We start from the raw sequence: 19668 nt of genomic DNA on the forward strand, positions 1-19668 counted from the left end.
AATTTCTCGCCCCGTCTTATTTAAGACTTTGGCTATTACAGTTTCTTCAAAACTAAAACGTAGCGGACACTGGCGAAATTTGTCCTCACTATGCAATAAAATGTATTACTTCAAGTGATTACAAGGTATTCATTTTTTTCCAGCATGCCTATGATAAAAAGTAAAAGAGTAGAAATTTACTAATGAGAACGCAGAGAATGCTAGAAACTTTATGAGAGAGTCTGGAAAAACGTTTTAACTGAGAAATGCAGGTTTAAAAACAAAAGTAGAAGAGTCATACATTCTATGAGTACAATTTCCTACCAATATAAATATATAACTAGCAAACATAATGTGTAACGAAGGGAAAGGATGTCTAAAACTCCGATAAAAGAAAGGCTGAGCTGTAAATTTGCATGACCGTTTTCATAGTTTTCTCCTTGTGTAACGTGGATACGAGCCATTTTCTCTTATGAATTTCCCGACACCTCAACTGTAGTGAATCGAACCAAATCAAATGAAGCTTAGAACAAATATATAATTTTGCGTAATTGATCATTTTTATCCTATGTTTTCAATGTTGGAGGTTTGTAAATGGGAATGCCATTCCATATACCAAAAGCATCTCTGGCTCAATGCTGTTAACAAATAGTTCGTAAATCAAAGTTCTTAAAACTCAAGAAGTTCACCAGCGGCCAAGCGGTTAAAGTTTCTGAGCACTGGTAGTTCGCTACTAGGTTTGAATCCTGCTATGGCTGCATGGGCGCTTTCGTGTTTTTCCTCATGTGTAACGTGTATACAAGCCAATTTCTCTTAGAAAGTCGTCAACGAAGGCATCTCACCCATTAGGCAGGCAGCCTTCGTGGCTTTGTCGTAATCACTTAAACCGAAATAAATATTGAAACTCAAATTATCTCATTAGTATACATGTAATGGTATATCTGGGTATTATTTTTCGGACTTCACCCATTATCAAAATAATCTACGCACGGTGAAGTTTTTTCTTTTCCTCATTTGTTTTCACTTGTTTGTCACATCAGTAAATCATTTTACCTTTTTAAAACAAACAAAAAAAAAAAAAATGAAATGTGCCCATACTATTGCTACAAAGATACATTACTTTGCAGCAGTTTCAAATATTGCATTTTTCTTTCGTGTCATGCTCACATCTTTTCCAGATGCTTTTCCACTAAACCGCTTAGTTCATCAGTTACAGTTTAACTAGTTGATCTTATTTCGTATTAAGAAATACGAAACACTCTTCCAGAGCACAGTGGAAAATATAAGACTTGAAGAACGTCGAGATCTAAAACAAAAATCTGAGATTTGTTTGTTCAACTTATCAATTTATTCAACTTATCAGACTTGTTAACAAATATGCTGAAGGAACAGGCATGGTCACTTCATTAACGCCTGTTACTATCAGTAAGTGGAGAGACCGAAATTTTAAACTTAATGAAACAGAAAAGTGGCCAGTAATTACGCAGTCAATGCAATATTTTAAAACTATTAAATTGCCCTTTTGAAAACTGAGCTACAGTTCACATTTTAGAAAAAAACTTACATATTACATAATTTTGTCCATTTTGATGCCATAATTTTTATGCCATAATTTTTATAATCGGGCGTTACATTTTTAAAAATATAGTAGCTCATAAATATTTTTAAAAATAATTTATAAAAATATTACACAGTTTCATAAATTATAAAATTGTGTAAAATTTTAATTGCAGAAAAATCAGCTACATATTATACTGATTCTTTCTACTACATTCCATACTGCGTTTATCTGATTCTTAATTCTAAAATTAGAAAAATTTCAAAAAGAGCAGAATATTTTAAAATTTTATAACTTTACCGTAAAGAAAGATATTTGGTGTCCCTAATTATCTAGATATTTAAACTGTAGGAAAGGATGTTTTATTCAAGTTGAACAAGAATAGGTAATTTTTCAGTTCTGTGGTGATTTTTAAGTTATTCTTGAATAGCAGCGGTAATGAAATATTCCCTAGAGGGAAAGCTGTTTTCAAATATTTTTCAACGTAAGCGAAGTTCCTTTGTGAATTTTTAAAGCTCTTTCATTTCTCTTTTGTGCTGGAAGATTTATATTATGTTTTCAATGTTTTGTCAGTCTGATTGATGGATATTCATGGCCAATGTTTTTTTCTTTCTAGAAAATTTTTGAATAATTTTTCATAGTAGTAATTACGAAAAATGCAATGTAATGTTCAATATAAAATGTACTGTAAAATTTGAAACGCGATTTTTAAATGTTGCATCTCCTGAAATAATCGTTCAAAGAACTGGCTGTCTGCTAAGCCACGGGAAGGGGGTAAAGATTAAACAAATTTTATTATAAAGCAACAGGATTTAAAAAGACAAATATAATACTTTGGCTAAATAGGCTTTCCATCCATTATACATAACTAACATGAGATCAAAGGCCCTGTAAAATGTTTCTATAAATATTTATCAATTTATAATTTTTAACATCATTTGTCAAACATTTAGCAGGACATTGAGGACAGAAATACAGCTTTTAAATAGGCTATTTTTAGCTTTTACGCGACAATTCAAGTTATTTCCACTTTTGTTGAATTATGTATGCTTAACATCAGATGTTTAAAAGCTAGCTTAAAATACATAGCTTTAAACAAGTTTAAAAATCAGAGATTTACCACCATTGTAAAACATCTGATAGTTGCTTTTTATAACTTAGGGAAACAATATAGTTTTGAATTCGGCTATTTTCTCTTTTTTACATGAAATATTTCCTCTAATTTCCTCAATCTTTCCTATATTGACTACCTTTGCTCCAGTTTCAGTTCTGTGGCTTCATGTACGTCTGATATCAAGTATGCGAATTCAACTTGAACCTTGTGTTACCATTTAGTTTCATAATAAAATCAATATAATAATAAAAGTTATAAAAGGCTTTAAATTTAAACTTGTAACTTTATGTAATTTTCTGACTAGTGCTGATAATTCTATTGAAGATGAAATATTTTAATTACTAAACGTTCATTTTAAATAAAGAAAAATAAAATAAAATAAAAATAATTTATAAGGTACTTCTGCTAGTTAAAGTTTTATTTCTAATGCTTGGCAGTAACGTTGAATTCCGTTTAATAATGAAACGCATTTCTTAACGATTTCATAATAGCGTATTCATTCGCAAGATATACTTCGTTTCGAAAAATATATAAAGATATAGCTACGTTTCGAAATTAATATGTTATTTTACAGTTAGATATATCAATTTTATTCTTCTTTTGGACCCGCGTGTAGTGGGATTCAAGCTGACTGCCACCTGTTGGAATGAAATAATTTCCAAACTATCTGTAGTTATGCGAATCTACTCTCAAAATTAAATTTTAATACTTATTTAAGCATGAGTGTCCGCTGGGGCTGAAACAGGGGGTACCTCTCTTTTTCTCTCCCCCAGAATTGAGTGAAAAGTACTTGTTTGTTTTGTTACATGTACAACATATTGTTTATTTTGATGCAATACAATATTATACACCATGTTCAGAAAACACCTGGTCGGGTTCTTCCACAACTTTTGACATACATCCAGTTAGTAGACACGTACATCCAGTTACAAAAATGATTTAAACGATTCAAAAATTAATGTTTTTGTATTCTTAAATTTAAAACAGTTAATTTACACGTTCCTCTGATCCGTATACTCAGGAAAATTTTGTATTCGTTATAAAAAATAAAACGTAAAAAAATTGACTGTGTGACAAAAACTGATTGAGGTATATATAATTTCACAATTTGCCATATTTGGCGTCCTTCTGAATTTACACTGAGAGGTCGCGATTAATGAATAAGTTAGAATAATTCGGAGTTGATTTTTTCCCCTTAAGTACTATTCAACGTCTTTCCTTTTCATTGTTTTTATTTACTGATTCTTTTTTATGGTTTTGTTGCATTTAGTATGCCGAAAGAATTTTCATACAGTAATTCGTAAGTTTTCAAACTCTAAGTTTGTAACTATGTAACATTTACTTTAGAATGATAATATGATAATGGTAAAGCATTCCTTAAAGTAGAAATATTTTTCATTTTTATTGATGCAAATACCAAGATGTTTATGAGCCGATACTGAGCCTACCAGTGTTTTCTAGAACATGAAGACTAGATTATACAAAACAAATAAATCTGAAAGCTTTCAGATTTTATATTACGCCAAAAGGGCGTGATTTTCATTTACATGCAATTACACGTTTCGAGAGCATTTGGGCTAACGCCCCTCTGGACGAAAAAAAAATTAAAATAGCATCTCTTTAGAATTTCCGAAAGATAGTCTCACGTGTTGGAGATAAAAGTATTTTATTCCATAGTGTGTTGCCACTGCTCGCTTTGAAATTGTTGAGTTTGTTAATAAAAATTCGCTAGTTTAAAAAATATGAAATAGATAATAAAACATATTCGAAATTCAAGATTCGGGCTTTCAGGTGCATGTATTCGGGTGGAGAATTACGTTGTTCAAAACTTGATGGCTCTAGGTATCGTTAATTCTTTTACAGTGCGAGAAACATACAAACATTCATGCAGATTCTTCATTATTTAATTTATTTTAAATATGAACCAGGTAGTTAATATTTAGTAGCAACCATTTAAAAAGTGTTACAGTCGTGTATGGTGATTCGACGCAAAAAGCCGTTTTGAGACTAAAAGCCCTCCTGGGGCCGCTTTGGTCTTTTTTAGACCGCTTTGGTCTAAAAAAAAGTCTCCATTTCTAAAATAAAATATGTTCAACAGTATTTTCTACGCCGATCTGCATAGAAATGCTCATGTAATATTTTAATGTCAAAAGCCATTTTATAAACCGTATTTTATTTTTATATACGAATAAATGCAAATATTCTGCTGTTCAGTTTATAGAGTGCCTCTGAATATCATTCCCGATTTTCGTATCAAATATTTTGGTCAATATTTGTCGTCAAATGTTCTATGTTTTATTTTTTTTGACGATTATAAAATTTTCCTAAGTATAAGGACCATAGTAAAGAGTGAAATATTAGATTTTGTAATTTTTTACGAAATTGATTTTATAAGGCATTTCTCCCACCTTCTTAGCATGCCTCCGTGGTGTAGTGATCAGCGCGCTCGACACGACTTCGAGAGGCCCGCGGTTCGAGTCCCGGCGAGGGCATTGCTTATTTTTCACGACTTCTGCTTCGAAAATACCTAATGTCTCTATAAATTCTTTAAAAATACTAAAGCATGAACCTTTGTTCATTATTTAACACATTTTTGTAACTGGGTGTGTATGTTTACGACCAATGGTTGTAAAAATAGAATCCGGGTAAGGATTTCTGTGGACTTCTGCTGAAAGCCATGCATTTAGGCAATTCATTTAGTAACTAATTATATACCTTATTTAGATAACTAACGAGTTTTTAAAAGTCTTTAATCAGCCCACTAATGTTCAAGTATTTATTAATCAAAGAAGAATCCCATAAAGAAAGCATAAAATTTACAATGTTGAATATATTTTTAATTATTGGAATATTGAATTCGGAAAAAATTTGCTCCATATCTTATCTATTAAACACATTTTTATTTCACTTACTGGCCATACTGACTGAACAAAGTTTCTATTTAATGATTTTTTTGCATAAAATATATGTTGATTTTATTGTCTGTACAATTATTTATTTAATAACCCATTTCATTATCATTTATATTAAATAATTTAAGAAATTACTTACGTTAAAAAATTCAATAACTATTTCAAAGGCATTTCATATTTAAGAAAAACCAATCACAGTTTCCGCAGAAAAGTTCATTACTGATACATGCATACACATATGGTAGTTCGAGTTATGTTAGGTTACTTGATTATTGCGAAACTTTTGAAGCCTATTTGCAAAGGGAAGGAATGCTTTCCTGGAGGACTCTCTAAGGAGAAAAGGCTCGTATTTACGTTATACGTGGCAGGGGATATCAATCATGCAGCCTGCCTGCCTGCACTTAGCCGGGATCGAACTGCCAGTATTCAGATGTCTTAAACGCTCGGTCACTGATGGGGTTCTTGGAGTCAAAGTTAATTATTCCATCGGCTGTTAATTCTTTACCGGTTTTGATTAATACTTTTGTTGCAATTTACCATTTTCGGTCTTGCTGTTAGCTTATTCGTTCTTCAACTTAGCAAATTGTTACTGAAATCAATATAGTTTTTAGGTTTTTCCTTTGAATATTCAATTCGTCGTTTCGCAGAGTTTTGTTTATATTTCTGTAAAAAATGAAATGCTAGATTATTTTGTTTTCAAGTTCAACAAATATTTCAGTTAGAATCTAAAAGTAACTAAAAAAGGAATACATTTCCATTTAATTAAAGGGAATTTGTACAATAATTTTTGAAAAATCAGTTTTTTTCAGTAGATTATTTACAAAAGTCAGTAAAGATCATTTAAAATTTTTAAAACAACACGTAGGCTTAAAAATAAATATTTTCACCTAATTTCCATCAATACAAATTTAAGGTAGGTCCAATAATTTTAGGACCGTCTCTTGCTACCCATTTCTGTTCAGAAAGGCCGGAATTATGTAATTTTGATTTCAATACTGGCTCTTATTACGCTAGAATTAAAGTTTAGCAGCACAAAGCAAGTATTTGTGCTTTAATATTAGAGACTGGAAAATAATTCTGTGTGGAAGTATTTCAAATTTCTTTTCCTTTCACCTGGAATACAATAATGTTTGTAATCATTCGAAAAGCAATTTAGTTTAAAAAAGTGAAAAGAACGAAGCTAACTCTCAAAGTAACCCTCCAAATATTTCAAGGTGAACGTTTCAGAACGAAAAATATACCTGATCTTGATGTAATGAATCTATTTTACAAGTTCAAAATTAACGTAAGAGACAACCTTTCCAAGTTTCTAGGCGCACATACAGATGTTCTATGTGGACGCTGTTTGTAACGCGGCAAATCATGACTGTTTGTAACATGGCGCGTTACTCTACATCTTCGGCCGCGTCGCTTATAGGCTACTTTATTTGCTGTAAATCCTGGAAGGCAGGGCTATAAATACCCTGTCTTTCACGTTCACCAAAAGAAAAAATTATAAGATATTAGATTGGTTGATCTTAGAGTAGGTAGAACTTCTTTGGGACATCACTCAATTCAACCCAGGATTCTAGAAAACTGTGGTTAAGCTAATAGTATACGTGTCTGTGCAAATATGATGATACCTAAAAAATAAAGTCCTGTACTTCTTCCTACAACCGAGAGAGCAATTACTCGGATCGCAAGTAAAGGGAGGTGGACTCCATTATGCTGTACTCTGTGAAAAGGGGACATCCATATGCATGCGGCTGGCTTAGTGCAAAAATTGCTAACCTTTGGGGATACATTTAGTTTTCCAAAGTAGCATTCGGATTTTCTGTGTTTCAAATTATGCCTGTTCAATTTATCATACAAGTGAAACATGACTTCGTCAGTAAGCACTCTAAATACCACTTACTTCAAGCCGAGCTTTAAAGTTCACGCAGAATTCTGCCTATCATGGTTTGTCAGTGTTTCTTAGTATTAGTACCGGTGGAGTTTGCAAGGCTTGAACTTCAGACGTTGAGTAATGCGCCACGCTATTGCTTGCACCAGTTTCATATGAAGTAGTTCACGTTTGTTTTCGGACACTTGTATTTTTGAAATTTATTTGTATAAATCTTGTACTTCTCGTAACTTTTATTGAACCTTCAAATGTTTTCATAATATACACTTTTTATTCTAATTTAAGACCTGCTTGTTACAGAATAAATGTATCAAAAGATTCTTTGCAATTAAATAATTTATTTCGAAAGCGTCAATCAACAGCTCTCGTAATAACATATAATAGTGTTGTTCAGATGTTATGGAAGATCATGTTGCTTGTCATATATTTCTTTATTTGAAATAAGAATGCATAAAAAGAATTATTATTACTTGTTTTAGCAAATTAGGATACTTATTATTAAGTTGCTTATTTTTGCTAAGTTATTATTACTTGTTTAGCAAAATATATTAACAGTTCCAAGTGTCTGAAATGAATACGGAAAGACGCTACAAATTAACCACTTGTTCTGTTCGAAATTTAGCTATTCACGATTTTAAAGCTGATCACAGTATTAAAGTTATTCAAAAAAATCATTGGTGCAAAGCGGGCAACTGTCTTTCTGATAGTAAAACGACAGAATTGCTTGGACTGTCCAAAACGTACCGATGTGTGGACCACACTCTAGGATAGCGCGAAAGAATCCGAATTTAATCTTTGAAAAATCCAACAGAACCCAAAAATAGTGCCGTAAAACTTGCAGCTGATTTTAAAGAATGGCTTGTAATAAAAATTAACCCCGAAACTGTTTTAAGAGTCATTAAAGCACATAGATACAATGGACAATCAGCAAGAAGAAAATACTTCATCAATAAGAAAACAATGAAAATACGTCTGGAGTTTGCAAACTCTATGGTAAATAAAACTTTATCATACTGAAATAATATTACATTTGTAGACGAGTCAAAATTAGCACATTTGGGTCCGATGGATAATTGCTGTGAGGCGAAAGCAAAATGAAGAACTGAATACAGGAAACTTAGTGCCTATTGTTAACTATGATGGTGGAAACATAATATTTTGGATATGTTGCGCTGCCTCTGTAATATGTAATTTCCTTTTTATAATATGGACTGTATAGTATACTTTTATAATATTTCCTTTTTATATAATAATAATAATATGGATCAAAATAAATAGTATATAAGTATTCTTGTTGAAAGCCTAAAAGCATCTGCAAGAAATCTTTAAATGCAAAATACATTCCATTTCTATCAGAATAACAGTCCAAAAATACAGCTCTAAATTTTCGGTTATTGTTGTTCTACAATTATCTTGAAGTTATCTGAATACCTTCAGATTTTTCGAACTTAAATTTTATCGAACATGAATGGAGTCAGTTGGAGAAAAGAATAACTAAACATTGAATTTCTTCAAAAGCTCTATTAAAAGGAATTCTTACAGAGAAATAGAACTAAACAGAGCATTCTTACTTGAAGAAATTAGTGATATTTAATTCAAAGAGCAAGAAAAGTATAATTTTAGTTGAATATCTAATGTGGTGTTGAATGTCCTCGTATTTTCAAGTTTTTATTAAATATAAATTGATTTTTCAAATTGTGCGAATATTTATGCCAGTTCATTTTTAAAACTTTATGAATAAACAATTTTGTTTAAAATCAAACACTTTTGAATAAATTTTTAGAAAACGAACAGGTTTTAAAAAGATGATAAATAGTGTATGACAAAGAAAAAGTCACTTTATTAACATTTAGTAACAGTAACATTTAGTAACAGATATTTGTAAATAAAACTTAAAAACACAGATGTCCGAAAACAAATATGAACCTCTGTATTTGTAGCACTGCTTCTCCTTACATAAACAGCCGGTCTCCTCAAACTGTTCGCAGCATGACAATTGTAAGATTTTCATGCCGAGATGCTTCTTTAAGAAATTTGTTCTGGAAATGTCTCTTGACAGTTGTTCGTATAAAATGTTTGCTTATTTTAACATACAATAAGCCTTTCATTATTTGATATTGGCATTTTTAATATTATGTCAGTGACTCTACAGTACTTCGAAAATGGGGAACGTTTCATTGTTCCTAAATGAAACTTTCATGATATGTATGAAACTCATTATAGCAATAACAGTCATGTGTCTGCCATCCTGGTATTTTACAATAATGCCGAATTTTTTTGGAAAAAGTTGTATAACTGAGATTAAAATGTGCAAAATTAATGAATAAAAAATAAATATAAATATTTAATTTAATAAGTGAGAGTATTTTTACTGCAATCTTGTAGTTTTAGTTTAGTTTAAAGGTCTTTTTTTTTTTTTTAGTATTGGGAGATCCAAGGTCTAACCAGAATCCAGCTCTTCTAGCATTTGGTATTGTGTTTTTCCGATGGCATAATGTTATGGCGAAGAGGATTCAAGATGAACATCCTGACTGGTCTGACGAAGATGTTTTCGAAAGAGCAAGAAGATGGGTCATTGCTTCTTTGCAGGTAAAGTTGCATTTCTATGTCTTCTGTCATAATTTAATTTTAAGGCAGTTAAGAGCTGCATTTAAATAGATAACTTATGGCTTAGGCCAGCTTCATATTTTGATTTATGAAAATTCAATACGAAAGCAAAACATTTTGTATTTTGTATTATATATGTTCAGAAATGCATTATTGAGTATTATTTCTTGAACACGTGACTCACAAAGAACGCGTCATTAACGGCTATTTTTTAAACATATTACTTTTGAGGAATGTTTTACATTAAATGTATAAATGTATATTTTGAGAGATATATTATTAATGTATTATTTGAGAAATAGCTATCAGTCCGAAATGTTCCGAAAAAATATAGACGATTCTGTTTGAAAATATATATCAACTAGATAAGTAATATGTTAGGATAAATAGAAATTAAGGAAATTTAATATTTGAAAAGAACATTGTTTACGTACACATTTTATATGGTAATTAATATGCTGACAACGAATACAATGAACTGTGCAGACAATATTAAGAAAAAAGCCGATCAAAACGATAATACGCATACCAGTCATATTTACCGAAATTAATCAAAGTACCACCATGGCACGTATGCCACGCTGGAAGGCAGTTATGAAAAGAAAGCGACACAGTTTGAGAATAAAGGTAATTTAACCCGATGTATTTTTAGCATTCAAGAATAAGCAAACAAAGACTTTGTACATTACAAGTTATTTGAACTATACATATTAAAACTAGTTATTTATAATTTACAAAATAATAGACATATAATTATTATCTTGGTGGTATTTTGCAAGAGCCAAAACGGGTAGTGAGTACTGGAGTCGTCACTGATCAACCTTAGTATGAATCATTGTTGTTCATTGTATGATTTGTTTGCTGTTTATATGAAGTATAACAGAGTTATTATCCTTCAATTCACCTTTACATTTTTACGCCTATTCAATGGCATCCGCTATAGCAACTGTTTTCTCTAAATGAACCAGACAGCGATGTCTAAACTATGGCTAGATGAAAATGCAGATCCCTAGCTTAATAACTGATAATAATTGAATGCGACAACCCATGTCTTGCTCATTCATTTCAATTCGCGGGATCCGAAGAAGTTTGCGCCACCACCTGCTGAAAAATCTGCCCTTAGGCCGTAAGGCGATAGAACTATAAATGTCTTCCAAGAATAATGAGCATTGTCAATGAAATGCATGGCTAAGTTTCGCAGGCGTAACTAATGCAAGCATTATTATGGGCAAAGAGTCCAGTACATGTACGATTTCAGACTTGGGGGCTTGGCAGATGTATTTAGAAGTTGCTGATTATCCTTCAAAGATACCGCTCTTTTTACGCATTTTATTCGAACTTATTTAAATTTCGATAATTTATGCAGGAGGTGAGTTTCATAAGATGTCACCGACTTTTGATGGAGATTATTTTCTATCGGAGTAATATTTTTGCCTGTTGCTCTCCTGAATTAATATGCAATTTAGAATATTTGAATAAATAACTACTAAGTCAGTGTGTACGAGACATACCAATAAAGCATACATCGGACTACCGAATCAATAAGTCCTGCTGAATAATCTTATGGATGTGATGATAAATGATTAAAGTCTGTGAAAATATTTTATCAAAATTATTTGTCATCACGCCGTAAAGAATATTGCTAGAACAAGCTATTAAAACTCATTATTTAAGTTCTATTTGAATATCCGCACGTCAGTAAAGAAAATAAATCAAAGATTTATAAATAATATACTATGAAAATATTTTATTACAGATGCTTGAGGTGTAATGGCTCATTATTTCATTTTAAATTGGCTTTAATCATCTTTTATCGAAACTAATGTCAATAAACGCTTTCAGCCATCAACAGGAGTTCACTTTTAGATTTATCATCTAAGACATCAGAATGTATTATATTCCAAAAGTAAATTATGGCCATTTAACAATTAAATTAAACAATTTTTTCCGAATTTACCCAAAAGGCTCGAGCCTAGTGCTAAAAGTTTTTATAGATCCTTAAAATCAACTTAGATCTGTGAGAAAAGTGCAAGAAGTTTTGTTTCCATCACATAAAATCCAAGAAAATGGATATAAGATCCGATGAAAGAATGTTATCTTAAGCTCCTAAACTGTCTTAATCGCCTTGCTAGTAACATTGCTTTGATCTCAGAGTCTTCAGTATTCAGGAATTTTAAATTACTAATAGAAATTTAGAATTCCTGAACACTGGAGAACTCTATTCATAAGAAAAAAGATTAACACCCTCAGAATATTTGTGAAGCTTTCACCTTTTACAAATCAGCTCAAAAAAATACTACCATTATCCGATAAATGTGCCGAACTAAAAACTAGTATTACGCTAGATTTAAATCTACTTTGTTAAGAAATATTTAGCTGTAATACTTATATCAATAATGTTTGGCTGTAGTAATTTCAATCTATTTTACTCGATCTATCTCGTAAAATTATCTTTAGAAAATCTCTATAGAAATATTTTGTCTTCTGCATATTAATAAGAAAATATAAAAATAAAGTAATTTGAATTTTCCGTGTTGGTAGAGCCATTTTGCCATTTGAATATGCACAGCAGGATAAATTTATATATGCAGTTTATTGGGCATATTCAAAACATTTATTTAACGTATTGAAAGGAAATATCAGTAATATATATATATTCATTATATATGTGTATATGTTAACAGATGCACGTAATTTTCTTTACACAAAATTATATAGTTGGAACTTACCAAATTTTAACTAATGTAATGTTGAAGATTCTGACGCAGTTCGCGCTCTAAGAACAATAAATGAAATTATACTTTTTGAAATATGTAATAGCTTTTCAGATGTACAATTTGCAGCAATTATAAATAGAGATAAGTGATAATGTAAAATGTAATCGGATGTTTAATGAAAAAATATGAAGGTGCTGAGATAAACACAAATCACGCATTAAAAAATGATAAATAATTTTTAAAAAAATTGTTTTGGTAGAACACAATGCTTGACGTTTGGGAAATTTGGGTTTGAGCAGCCCATTAAGAGATTTGCCACTGCCCTTGGTGTGCAGTATAAAAATACAGAAAATATTAAATATTTCATAACTTTATTTTATTCTTGCTGTAAAATGTACTGAAGGTTTTTGGAAATCTTCATTTTCGACGCCTAGTGTTGGTAATAATGCGTGCAGTGTTTTTGCAGTATACAACGACTGACAGGCTATTCGTTTCTCAAATAGTAAACTTAGGTACTGATAAATGCACTTCAGTGTTAGAACGTATAGTAGGGTCATAAATTATAAAATATCTTGAAGTAAAGAATGCTAAATGATTGATGAAACATTCCATCTTATTTTCAACCAACATTACACAAAAACTCAATAAGGCTTTTGCAACATACTAAATTTCAAAATAATTTATACTCCTTTTGGTCTTCCCTAGCATCTTACAAACAATCATGCACAGTGAGGAAATGCAGCTAAGTAATTCAAGGAAAATATACCTTTCTGTCATTCATCTTCAGAGTAGCTTGGTTAAAACGTTATAACAGAAAGAAACCTACTATGGTACACTAAAAGTTGAAATATTAGTATTAAAAGTATTTGACTATTTGATGCTTTAAAAAACCTTTCCTGACATTGAAAAATATTTAATGCATTGCACAAATCTACAGTAGAATTATTGCATTATTTTTGGTCAATGTAAATTTTTCTGATTGAAATTCATATGAAATACATACCATTTTTATTTCTTAATACCAACAATAGAAATTGTAAGTCCTGATAAATATAAAAAACGCAGTACTTTATTAATATTTCATTAATTTGATTTGAAATTTCTGCTACGAACTCGCTGTGTGAGGGTGGGTGAATTTTAAAACACGTTTAAAAGTTTTTATTTGAAAGCATATGGTTTCCAATGGATACTGTCATGCGATTCATTTTGAAACTGGAATAGGCAACGTAATTAAAATCATGCACTAAATTACTCCGTTTAGACTGGACACCCGTTGGCCTTATTCTGAGGTTTCCAAAGACGACATCAGTGTTTTTTCATTCAGACAAAGGAATGGACGATCATAAGCCATCCTAAATTCTCCAAACTGTGGAACAGGTTCCTTTAGCTAACAATGACATATAGGTCACTGGCTCCTGATGCAACCACTTTCTATTGGCACAAGAAATTAAGTCCAACTTCTCTCCCCACTCTATTTTGCCGCTTGCGAACTTCTTCAGGACCACAGCTGGAAACGGTAGATCCACCTTTGGGTGTGGTTTTGCCACACTTTAGGTTGGACATTTTGTAATTGCTTCTTCTATGCACGTGTACCCATTTACCATGAATGGAATCAGAGGAATAATATTTTCCGGTGTCTACCGTTTGTGAAGCGAAGATAATTGTTAATGGTAGTGTACCTGGGAGGTCGTTTTTAATAGATGGTCCAAGAAGATAAAATAGAGTTCAATATTTTATTGTTGCACACAACTAATCCATCTCATGTCAAGCATGAATTTAGGGCTATATATCATCAAGTATTAGCAAAAGCAAGCAGCAGAATTAATTCCATGAGTTATTTGCTATTTTCATTAAATTTAAAGAAAAAAGAAACTGCAAGTACTTTTGCCGATTCGAAAATGCAATAGCTAATAATTTTAACATTAGTATAAAAAGAAAATTTGCTAATTTTTGTGCCTGTATTAGAAAGTATCCGCATATTCATCTTCTTTTTGTGCTCCAATAATTGACGAGTGGTCAACCCTCTGAATATTGCTAGTTTGATATGGTTTGTGTTCTAACTCAGGCGAACGGGCTGGCTGCGTGATTGGTTCTTGTGATTTTCTCCATATGTAACGGGAATGTTAGAAAATTTCTCAGCAGAGGCATCCCTCATCTTAGGCAGATAGCCTTCGTGGTTTTGCTATATTCACAGAACCCAGGCTTCCTCTTTTTGTTTAACTTTATATATAACTTTACATTGGGGATGAAGCATTTCCAACGACATTATATTGTAATTATCTGAATAAAGACTTTGCTCTGAATGAAACCTTTGAGCGGAATTGTACTTAACCATGAGGCTTTTATAGTATACTTAACTTCACATACTGATCCGACTATAATACGAACGGGTGCATCCGTTAAGACTTATTATATTTTGCAAGAGAAACTGAAATATGGCGATGAAATATCTATTAAGCGAAATTTCAAGACGTCTGCATTTTTCAGGTTGCTGTATCTTATTAATATGACCAGTAAAATGAAATTGTGACTGTATTAGAAAATCATTGGGCTGTTTTCTGATTCCCTTTGAATCTATTTCTGATTTTGAAAATGAGGGAGTGAAAATGTATTTCAGATGAAAGTGTACGCATACTTGTTAGAAGTAGAAATAATAATTTTTTTTTCCAATACCTTTCTTGTTTCCTCTTTCCCTTCTCCTTCGGAATTTAGTAGATTTCCATGACACAGGTCCTCCTGCTGGAGCTTTCCTGTGAAACCTTTCGTATGCCGAAATGGCCTGAAGCAAAGAAACCAATTACTATTAATTTAAAATAAATAAAAATAAAGTAAAATAATTAAAAAACAAAAAATAAATTTAAAATAAAAAAAGCATTCTAACGTTTTAAAAAGTTTAGTTTTCTTCCAAAAATGTACCAATCCCGCGAGCGGTAGTGGAATAAAATCAACGCTCAAATTCTGGTGAACAGACTGGACGAATGAGAGGTTTCGTAGTTTTTTTCTATGCATAACGTGTAAATGAGTCAGTTTTCCTTAAAATGTTTTTCACGAAATTAACCTTCATCTTATGTACATACACTTGTGTACATAATCTAGCTATATCCAAAAACATACCTTTGTGTTTCGGTATGTTATGCGAGTAATATTTTTTGTTCATTATTTTGATAAAAATCAGATATGAATCGCAAAGGACTAGAAAAAATATTGACGGTATTTTTTTGCCCTTTGCTGAAATAAAAGTTTCTCAAATGTTAAAATGCTTGAAAACTTCTCACTTTCCGTTAGTTACATTCTACCTGCGATTTTCTTTCATCTTTCTCAAGCAAACAAAAGGAAAAAAAAACTGCATATTTAATTATGTATATACATGTAACATAATTTGTTTTATTACTTTACTTATGAAGTTTTTATCAAACTAATTTAAGGCATATCAAAGTCATAGTAGTTATAATATTAACGCTCAACCACGTAGTTAATCATGTTAAATAACCAACAAAGCTTTAAATAGCATTAAAAGGAAAAGTTATACGATAAATGCACAGACTGTGTAAATATAAATAATATATATATCACGTAATTTCATTTTCCAAAATTAAGAAGACTGAAGTATTCTTGAAGGCATGGATATGGTGACAGCAACAGTACTGTTTTAAATCTGAGATTAGATAGTAGGAAAAACAAAAGGCTATACTGCAATACGATCATCATTTTTCTTCTACTGTTTCATTATATTTTTACCCTAATGTTTCTCAATCCTGTTGCCGCCTAATGTAAACTCGACGCTTGTTGTCCGCAATGATTTATTTGAGAGCTTGAAATTCGAAGGTATGCTGATCTACACACTTTTTTAACCATCGTATAGCCAACCCGGGGCCGAGCGGGAACACTGAACACTAATAGTTCGCCCGGGTTCGGTTCCAGGTGAACGAGCTTGTCTGCATGGACTTCCTTTTGTATGACATGGATTTTACTAATGTATGACATGGATACGACCAAGTTCCTCTTAGAAAGTCTTCCACGAAAGTATCCCTCTGTTTAGGTAGATAGCCTAGCGTGCTTTTATAATAATCAAATAAATCAAATCAAAACTTTATCATTTCCGTATCTTTTGGTAGGCAATTAAAACTTCGAAACTTTCGCATTTCTTCACTTCACATTTTGTAAAAGCAAAAAACCTTCTTCTGAATTTCTTTTGTTTACTGTGAAGAGAGCCTAGGTGGATGATTCGTAAAAGCTTTTATCATAAATTAAAACAAAGAATTATTAATTAAAATTACAAAGAATTAATATTACTGATGAAAAGAATATCTTTATTAAAAATTAAATTGAAGGTATTTTTGTATTCCTAAAACACCGAATTTCAAAAAATACGATAAAGAAAATGAAACATCAAGGAGAAAATAGAAAAATCTTAAATTCTCAGGAAAGAGACTCCCAAGGTGAACTCCATATCAATGAATCACTATTTTACTTCTAGATAGTAAGCTAGCCATCCATACTCTACCTTTTTAGCAACAATGGCGATCCAGAAACAATTTTTCTGCAGTCAATCCGTCATTATAACGAGGCTTGGGCGCCTTCCAAAATCAAAAACACATACCGGCTAAGATGATAGTTTCTTGGATAGAAAAATATAATTGCCCACCATAATTCTTTAATAACCCTTATCCTTCATCAGGAAGCTTGGAGCTATGGGGGGCACCAACCCTCATCTTAGACAAGGTAAAGAATAAAAATGCAGAACGAGGACCTTTCCTCCAGATTAACGGGTATAAATGTGGCATAATTGAAGGCCTCGCTGAAACAAAAACGGCTGCTTGAAATTGGGCCATTATCTCCCAAGAAACGACGAGTATGGGTGTTTAAGGAGGACTGATCTAGATGACCGATAAGAACAACGATGGCGATGGTGGTAGCCAAACTCATCTGTTTGGTAGGGTGTTAAAGATATGCTGCAGCCTGACCTGTTGTAAGTAGCCTGTCTGTGATCTACGTTCTAAGGTTTGGGTGTAATAACTGGGTGATTATTGGATGCCAATGATCTTTATCTGAAACATATGCACAGAAATGGATAGGCCTTATCTTTTTATTAGCGTGACGTGTTTCACTGCTGACGTGAGATTTACGAGGGATGAGTTAACACGATGCTATAAATTGTAGATTGTAACTATAAAGATACTGGTAATTTTCTATAAGTAAACTGTAGCACGATCGGATTCAAAGGATTGAAATGTAAATTCAGAGGTAAAGTTCTCTTGATCAGCTTATGAATGGCTCCTTTGTCTGAATACAGAAAGTAAAATAAGCTATAAAACTTATGAGGTTCTAATTTTTTTAATATTGTTAAATTCCTGATTGCTACACGCCATGCAGTTATTTTACAATTTTATCTCTGCGAATAGTAGAATAATTTAATACCATAAACGCAGTGTTCACTCGTTATAAGCCGGGCAGAACGAGGAATCTTATCTCATTTGCAAGTCCACTCGCATTATATTAGATGTGAAAGTTCACTTGTGAAAAATATTTGAATATTTACGTAGTATGAGAAAAAATGCCCGTTTCCTGTACTCAGCTTTAAAAATCATTTTCATGCATTTCAATTAATAGATTATATTACTCAAAAGGAACAAATCAAATAGAATAACAAAACATACTACACGTTGTACGCAAAAATGTATGTTTAATTCAAACTCGTATGAGGTGTACATATGTTAAGTTATTATTATATATATTTTCCAGTATTAGTTCATTTACTTATTCGTGTAACGTGCGTAACAGTGCCATAACCTCACGTAGACGAATTTATTTTGAAATCTCATATAGACCGCTTTATTACTTCTTTGTGCGAAGTAAAAGAAGTGTTGTAATCCCGAAAATATTCGTGTATCATATTTCAACGAAAATATGCATTTTCAACGCTATCGAATGCCATTTAACGATGTTTTTGCATGACATCCGTATGTGAGGACAGATTTGTTGCCAAAACGGGTTGCAAAAAGGATTTAAAATGGATTCTGAAGAGTTTTTTTTTTTTTTGTGTCGTCTGTACATACGTATCTCCCATAATGACGCAATAATAGATAAATGTATACAAATGCTATCACTTGGTAAATAGTCAGAGACTAATTTGTAATTATAAGTATATATATAAAACTAAACAATAAGCAAAAGAATACTTCTGAACGTTTCAGCTACCTATGAAAATTTTCTCTCCACTCCTACTTTGAGAACCACTGCCGTAAAGCATACTAGAGATGTCGGTTTTTCGCAACTCTTTATTTTGTCAAAATAAATTTTTACTTGGATTGTTCGGATGGGATTTGCTTGTATGATCCAAATTTAAAATTGCAGTCTGCTGCCATACTGCAGACTGAAAACCTTATCAATTTTCTTCCCTGAATTTTTCAAATATCATTATGATTATAATTTTTTCTGTTCAACATATTTAGCGTGTGTGAAAATAACTATAATACAGTTGACATTTCTCAATTTAAAGAAGTGCTCAAATTTGTTTTGAAATATAAATGAAAATTAAGCACTCGCTAGAGTACAGCGTACGTGAATGTGGCGCTGGAGTCACCTAGCCGATGGTGAGTGGCTAGTTAAGTAGTATTTAATGGAAGTTTATGTAAAAATACATCTTAGCAAATTAATCTTTGTTACTTTAACTGCATACATTAGAACAGGGATTCTAAAGCTTTCTGTTTTCTATGGCTCTTTTAAATCATTAAATAATCTCAATCATATCTCTGAGAAATTTCATAAATTAATAATTTTTGTTATCTACTGTTATATTTTATAGTATGAAAAAAGCTTAGTAAATATAACAATACTCAATAGTCGAATATATTAAAAAGTACGAATACTATACTACACAGCGTACAGATACTAAGCAT

The 19668-nt window shown here is 31.7% G+C and overlaps 1 protein-coding gene across 2 annotated transcripts in view; it reads left to right on the forward strand.

The window, feature by feature from the left end:
• The window catches only part of LOC118195019 (dual oxidase-like), a 511368-nt gene that overhangs the window by 277946 nt on the left and 213754 nt on the right, over positions 1-19668 (forward strand). For both annotated transcript variants that reach the window (XM_035366249.2, XM_035366251.2), the window contains exon 6: positions 9868-10034. In XM_035366249.2, coding sequence (XP_035222140.1) covers positions 9868-10034 — 167 coding nt within the window. The remainder of the gene's footprint in view (positions 1-9867; positions 10035-19668) is intronic.

The sequence above is a fragment of the Stegodyphus dumicola genome, chromosome 2 (genome assembly GCF_044657685.1).
Source record: "Stegodyphus dumicola isolate Sdum_Otavi_A_Nest chromosome 2, ASM4465768v1".
NCBI classification, from domain to species: Eukaryota; Metazoa; Arthropoda; class Arachnida; order Araneae; family Eresidae; genus Stegodyphus; species Stegodyphus dumicola.